Here is an 8,002-nt window from a genome sequence, read left to right as displayed (position 1 = left end):
TCCACAAACCATTTTTTCAATTGGTATGATCCAAATTTTATACTCAGAAAATATCAATAACCCCAGTGGCTTAGTCATACTGTTAGAGACCGTCAATGTTTGAGTGATCTGTTGTCAGTTTACATCGAAACACCTTTTGTGTGAAAAAACAAAGAAAATCCCTTCAGATTTCTATCACTTCTAATTCAACCTTCAACAGCTTAAGCCTTGGTTTGGTTTTAAAAAATGAAAGATAAATGAATGTGAAAAGAGATAAAATATTTGAATTAAAATAATGTATAAAATATAAAACTGGCATCATAAAATATTTAAATTAAAGTAGAATGCAAAAATATAAAACCTACATTATTTTTAAAAAATTTCATATCAAATTCATCCAAGGCAAAATTTTTTTTTGGTGAATTCGTACCAGACAATTTAAACCAAACACTACCTAAAGATAAAGATATAGATATTTGGCCTTTTAACTTTGACGTCATGTAGCAGCGCCTATAAGTTGGCGCTAATCTCTGATCCTACAAAATTAATTCGAACCTGTTGACATTGAAGAGAACCGCTAGGTGATCAGCAGCCATGCATCAATGCATATTTATTACAAATTTAAAATAAGATGAATAAATTAATTATATTAAAACCTAGCATGTATTAATTGATGGTGTTAACGGCGTTATATTTTGGTAGCTACTAGGCGTGTGAATAAAAATATGTAATTTAGGTTGATAATGAATTATGGGTGAGCCAACACTCCTGCATCGCCGACAAATGCATTATTGGAAGTGCTTATAGTACTAATACAGAGAAGTAGGTCCGGAACACTCCACATCAACTTTCTAGTTAAGCAAAGATCCGGATTCTTGTTGATGAATCATATTCTGGCGCCATTATAACTCTTTGAAACTCCAATATTTGTGTCTTGTACCTACTTTTTTTTTTCTTTCTTTTTCTTTTTTGAATGAAAATTAACAAATCGTGCACATCCCTTTCTACTCTCCCAAATTCATAATAATTAAGCAAGACCAAACCGTCCAACCATATCCCCCCCCTCACATTATTCCTCGTTCATTGAGAAGTATGCTATTTTGGTAAGCAAGGTGCATGACATGGTCATGGCACCCATCTCTTATCTCTATCTAGTTAGGCCAAGCAAGGAGTGGGAGACAGTTCATGCGGGTCTGTTGTAATTATAGAAAACACAATATTCCGATCATGCAATAATAATAATGATAATAATATTTTCTGTAACACTTTCTTTTTAGTATCCTATATACGATTAACTAGAATTTATTAAAAATTATCAATTTTAATTGAGTCTCAATACTAAATTAAAAGAGAAAATCATAAAATAAAAAGTGATAACAAAATTAATAATTTCTAATAAATTTTAATGAATTCCACGTAATGTTCAGAGAAAAATATTACAGTCATATAAGAATGTGAGAGTGAATGTCCCTAACATTTCACTAATAATAAACATTTGAATGAAAGAAAAAAAAAAAAAAAGACTGGTGGGACACGAGTAAAGTGGGAGGAAAGGGGGCCAATAATTGGGACAATGTAAAGTGAAGCTGCTACATACGCAGGGAAGCATATGTAGGAAAAAGAATTTAAAGTGTGGCAATAATGATGTATTGCAAAATAGGTACGTGTGTGGGTGGCGAAGGCAAGAGAATCACCCACCCTCTTGATGTGTGTTGGGCACTGCCATGTGAAAATGTTAGGATTGTGTAGCAATATTATAGCATCGGAGAGGGAAAGATTATCCATGTTTGTCTGTTATCATAATGGAGGGTAACAGTAGTGGGGCACAAAATGGTCAACCTATGAAGGAGAGATATAGAGAGAGGGGGGTCATAATTTCCAACACCCATATTCGTTTCCCTACTCATTCCACCCTTGGATTAATAATAATCATAGCCACACCCACCCACCCTTTGCCCCCACAAAAAGTCACATTCATTCTCTTTCCCCTTAACACCCCTTGTGCTCTCTCTCCCATGACACACTTTATAAACCACACCATCATCTAATCATCATCTAAACTAAACCACTCTCTCTTCTCTTCATTCTCCCTCTTAATTCTTTTCTCTTTTCTTTCTTTCACACAAACTCCTCTTATTATGATGGGTCTTGATCAAGATGCTAGCAGCAACTCTGGCCTTCATCTTATTCTAGGGTTAGCTTTGACTGCCACCACCACCACTACTCCATCACTACCATCCATTTCCAACAAGCTTGATCATGTTGATCATCATCACCATCTTATAACTCTTAGACCAACAACAAAGTCACCCTATAATTCCTCTGAGGCTGAACCATCATTAACGTTGGGCTTGTCCCGTGAGAGTTACCTCAAAGTACCCAAAAACATCATAGGACAAAACAGCAACAACAAAGTCTCGTCTTGTGATGACCCTCTTGATCACTTGTCCACACAGACTAATTCACCTCATCACAGTGCTGTTTCCTCCTTCTCCAGTGGCAGGGTCAAGAGGGAGAGGGATCTCAGTTGCGAAGAAGTTGTGGATGCAACAGAGATTGATCAGAGGGACCATAGCTGTGAAGGAATAGTAAGAGCCACTGACGAAGACGAAGACGGCACCGCCGCCAGAAAGAAACTTAGGCTTAGTAAAGAACAATCTGCTTTGCTAGAAGAAAGCTTCAAACAACATAGCACCCTCAATCCTGTAATCACAATCTCTCTCTCTCTCTCTCTCTCTCTCTTATTATTTTCACACATGCATGATATCGATATTAATAACTTTTAGATAAAACTTAACAATTAATAAGTATCATTTACTCTGAAATAAAAAACTTTTAGATAAAAATTACTTGTAATAATTTCTTAATTGTTTCAATTAGAACAAAATTTTATAAATTATCGAGGTAAAACTTCAATTCTGATCATATAATAGTGTCAAAACTTTACCAAAAAAAAAAAAAAACTATATCTAAGTTTTTTACATAACTTTTCTATCCATGTAGTGACACTTTCTTTGAATAATATGATTAATATTGTTGTGTTGAATTGGGTTTACAGAAACAGAAGCAAGCTTTGGCGAAGCAGTTGAATCTTAGGCCACGACAAGTTGAGGTGTGGTTCCAGAACAGGAGAGCCAGGTAAATATATATATTAATTATATTCCATGATAAAAGTGATTATATGTAAAATTTATTGAATTTTGTGATTAATATTTGTTTTTTTGTTATTTGTGACGCAGAACAAAGCTGAAGCAGACAGAGGTGGACTGCGAGTTCCTAAAGAAATGTTGTGAGACATTAACAGACGAAAACAGACGGTTACAGAAGGAGCTTCAAGAGCTTAAAGCACTGAAACTGGCTCAGCCTCTGTACATGCCTATGCCTGCGGCAACACTCACCATGTGCCCCTCTTGTGAGAGGCTCGGCGGCGGCATCAACGGTGGCGGCGGCGGTTCCCCTAAGACACCATTCTCCATGGCTCCTAAGCCTCACTTCTTCAACCCCTTCGCCAACCCTTCTGCAGCATGTTGATTGATTGTTATTATAATTAGGCTTTTAATTAGTTTTCATTAAAAAAAAAAAAAACAGCAAAAACCAAAGAAGAGTTGCCCCACAACCTTTGTATTTTTTTGGTTGAGGGATACGTCTTATGAACTACATAGCTAGTGAAAAAAAGGTTAAGGGTGTAATTAATTAACTAATATACTGTAGAAATTTGTAACTGCTGATTAGAATTACTTTTTACTCTTCCTTTATTAATGTTATGTTTATAAATGGTTATAGAAGACATCCATCTATGAAGGAATTAATGACTTTTTTTAATTATTGTTCATTTTTGTAATTGTGTATACGTGTGTGGTGTGCGCGCGTGAGTGTATGTGAAAGCATTCTGATCACAAGTCCAAATCCGAATTATATATGTCTTTGACTAAAATGCTACTAAAATATAATGCCCCGAAGAAAAAGAACTCAGTCACATTTGTGAATTAGTAAAAGGCTTATACAACCGTATAACAAAAATGAATTTGGACGCGGTTAATTGAGATCTAGCCGCGTCTATCTGCTACATAGAAAATGATATCTCTAAGACTAAAGGTTAAGCTCTATCCAATAAAAATTAATTTAATCATTGTTTTTTTCCTATTCGTATGTTTACTCTAAATAATTTACATATTGTAGCCTTCTTAAATGGAAGCGGAAAATTGAACATTAATCTACAACCCGAAAGGGAAAAGCAATTCATTGCAATCATGTAAATAGCTAGCTCCTACCTAATATCTTTAATGCTTGTGGGGGAGGAGGAAAGGTATAGTCAAAAGATATATGTATATATCAGTTGGATTGGAGGCTATCATTGAGTAAGCGAAGGTTCAAGGTGCGGAGAGGGGAAGTTAGCTCACGTGTTTTTGTCTGCAAATCAGTTGCTTAAAGAGAAACTGAGTGTGTGTGTGTGTGTGAGAGAGAGAGAGAGAGAGGCCAAGGGGGTATGATTAAGCATGTGTGGAAAGACAGGAGTGCTTGACTATGGAAAAAAAAACAACACTATATTTTTTAAAAAATCAAATCAATTTTCTCGCAATCAAAAGTGATGGGATTAATCTCTCAAATGATTTTTTTTTTATATATATACATAGACAAAGAATCGAATTGAAAAAACACACGATTGAGATAGAAAAATGAAAAAAAAAATTATATAATAAGACTATTATGTGTTTATGATTTTTCACGTGATATGCATTTTAGTTTTTTAATTTATAATAAAAAATTAATGATATTTATTTATAAAAAAACAATTTACCTTTATAAAAATTATAATAGTTCGGATCCATTAATAATTTTTCGTGATAGAGATAGGGTTTATTATGTGCCTACATGAACATGATGTCCTCTCGTGAGATGCTTTCCCTTTAAGGGTACTGGTGGGCCACACCCCCACGTGATGACCCAATGGGCCGGTCTCTCTCAAAATCTCGACATGAGATTTTCTTTCAAGGTCAGCCCTTCCATCTTTCTTTTCTCACACTCTTTTTTCATTAAATTGCCCCCAAACCTGTGTCAAAGTTGTTGTGATTATTTAGTTGTTTAATTTAATAAACAATAGAATCTAGTTTTCCATTTTCCTATTATTTTGTAATTTATCCAAACCCTTTTTTCTTAATATTTTTTTTTTCATTTGGCATTTTATAAACCCCCCTCATGAATTCTACCTCACAAATCATATCGGCTTTGAGGTTCCCCCCAACTCAGAAATCCACTGCTATATACGTTCTAGCCACGCTATCATGATTGGAATTGGACGCTTGAACATTGAAAAAAAGAGACGGGACAAGACTATATATTTCACAATGATTAAGATATAAGATTCACTTGCTGCTTGCAAAAGAAGTGAGCAAAAGGAAAAAATTATGAGTTTTTTTTTTTATTCGTGTGAATCGAAAATAATATTAAAGAATTTATAATATTAATATACTTTATTTAACTGATTAAGTTAACTCCTTTTAATAAAAATTATGAGTTTGAATTTTTCTTCCTGATATTTATAATAAAATTAACTAACATTTATTGGAAAAAAAAATACTACCTTCGACCCTAAGAGAGAATATTATAATTAATTAAGAATATTACAAGATAAAAAGAATTAATGCATCAAACTTTTAAAATAATTTATTACAAAAATGAATAAATAATAAAGTGAAAATGATTTTATATATATAAAGCAATAATTCTTAAATGAAAAAAAATAACTTCTAAAAGTATTTTTCTTTTTTGGCAATTCTTGGAGTGTATGTACTTTGAAAGTGAAAAGAGAATATAAGAATTGAAAGAGAAAAATAAAAATCACAAATGTGAGTGTGAAATGATCTGTAAAACCAATAAGAGTTAAAAACGTATACAAAATTATATTGATTTATCTTTTAGTATTAAAATTCCACACATCATTCATAATTGGGTGGACCAATAAATATCAAGAGAGAGACTTTCCCGGAAAAGGAGACAAGTTCCTGGAAACTACTAATCAGAGTCCTCCTCCTCATCACTTTCATACGCCATTTTTAACCATCTCCATCGTCATCACATCCCTCCTTGTACTCCAAACTCCACGACTATAACAATTTTATTAAATTATGCTGATTACGCGAAGACCAAAATAGTGTGTTGAAGCTATGTAAAAATATAGTACATTTTTCCAGTTGAGTATTTCTCCTTGTAGTAGTAGCTTGTCAAACAAAAATTAAGAATTGAACCAGTCTCAAGTCAATCTGTTCGTTTGATCATCAAAGCGACCAAGAAAATTAAATTAAATCAAATTAAATTATCTGATGGTTTACTATTTTATAAGTTTATAATTGATGGAAAAATAATTAAACATGTTTTATGACCTAAAATTTGCTGAACCACCTTCTTCTTGGACACTTGTGATCATAAATGTCAGCCTTGGCTAAACCTAATTTTTATAATATTATAAATCATAAATATTTTTTATTGGAGACAACTATAATTCAGTCAGATATAATTATTATGAACCATAATTTTTTTTTAAAAAATATTTAATGCACTTTTAGTATTTAAGATGTAAACTCAATACTATTAATTAGATTATAATAATTTTATTTCAATTGATTGATTAAACCTAGCGTGATAAAGCCAAGATTGAAAGAAAAAAAAACCTAGCAATTTTATCTCAGTTAAAAAAGAAAAAAAGGACAAAGTGAAAGCGAAACATGTATAGAGCAAACCAGGTCCATCCATATTTAAAAAGTAAAAAAGAGGGATATATGTCTGGTTCATGCATGCGTGGATGAAGAATCAAATTTCCTTTGTGAAAAAGTCTTGGAAGTTTAGTTCACCTTATTGTGATGGGATGATTATTGTTCTGTTTTGTATAATACGTGTGCGCACACGTAATAGTACTTACCCAGTCTTAGATAAGCCAAAGACATAGGTCATTTGCTGGCTACTTTGTCGGCCTTTAAATGGTACTCATTTCAACCATAATAATACACGGTTTTGTTATTTTTCCATCATTGATGAAAAGCAATATGGGTGTGGTCTAATCATCTAAACAAGATCAACAGTTCTTAATATAATATTTAAAAAAAAAAAAATCACTCAACTCAATCATCTGATTAATTACGGTTATAGTATATATTATACCATCCATCTTAAAAAAAAATAAGTATCATTATAAATTATTTTATAATGATCAAAAAGTTAATAAATGGATGATACATAATGATAATTTTACTAAATATTAGTATTAATAATGCACTAAAAAATTAAAATAATATTTATTAAGAATATTAGTGGAAAAATAAATTGAAATTATATTAAAAAATTTAATATAATAATTATTTTGGAACAAAAATTTTCACCCAAATTTGATATAGGATGAAAGAAATATATGTTTTGCAAATGGAAGTTCAGTCACTACTTCTTAAATACCAATTAAATTGCTATCTGAAACGTGGAGTAATTGTCACTTAACCTAACTTACAAACATCATCCATTAATTATATCATGAATGTTTTCCTGAATTCAACCACCATACTTTAATTATATATGCTAAATTGATGATGTAACAAACTCAATTGCATGAGATATTTACATTATTTTCTCTTAATTTTAATTTGTTTCACGCGTTGCAAAGATAAAATAAAACTACTTTGCTAGAATTTTCTAGTGTAAAAAAAAAAGTTATCATATAGGATCATACTAGCTATTGACTATTGTTACTGAATAATATGATAATGCCCAGATTATGAGAGAAAAAGACATAAAAATAATGAATTTCACTTAATTGTTCAACAGGGTTACTTTACATTCGATACTTTTAATTATCTCGATTTTTTTTTTATTTCTCATCGGTTTACTTCAATTTAGTCATTAATTAAAACATTTAAATACCTTGAAAAGATCAAATTGAAAACCTTCATACAAGCTACTGTTTTTTATCAGTCAATATTAGTTCTTAATTTTTTTCTTAGAATGTTAGTGAGAGATTTTTAACTCTTAAACCCTTCAT

General features: G+C 31.7%; 1 protein-coding gene across 1 annotated transcript; it reads left to right on the top strand.

Moving 5' to 3' along the window:
- The first annotated feature begins 2,117 nt into the window (after positions 1–2,117).
- Positions 2,118–3,510, top strand: LOC100807123 (homeobox-leucine zipper protein HAT22). Its single transcript, NM_001317665.1, has 3 exons — positions 2,118–2,684; positions 3,038–3,117; positions 3,219–3,510. Exons 1-3 carry the CDS (start codon positions 2,118–2,120, stop codon positions 3,508–3,510), a joined length of 939 nt encoding a protein of 312 aa, NP_001304594.1.
- The last annotated feature ends 4,492 nt before the right edge of the window (positions 3,511–8,002 follow it).

This window comes from Glycine max, chromosome 17 (assembly GCF_000004515.6).
Source record: "Glycine max cultivar Williams 82 chromosome 17, Glycine_max_v4.0, whole genome shotgun sequence".
Lineage (NCBI taxonomy): Eukaryota > Viridiplantae > Streptophyta > Magnoliopsida > Fabales > Fabaceae > Glycine > Glycine max.
This window is presented reverse-complemented; position numbering and strand designations above follow the sequence as displayed.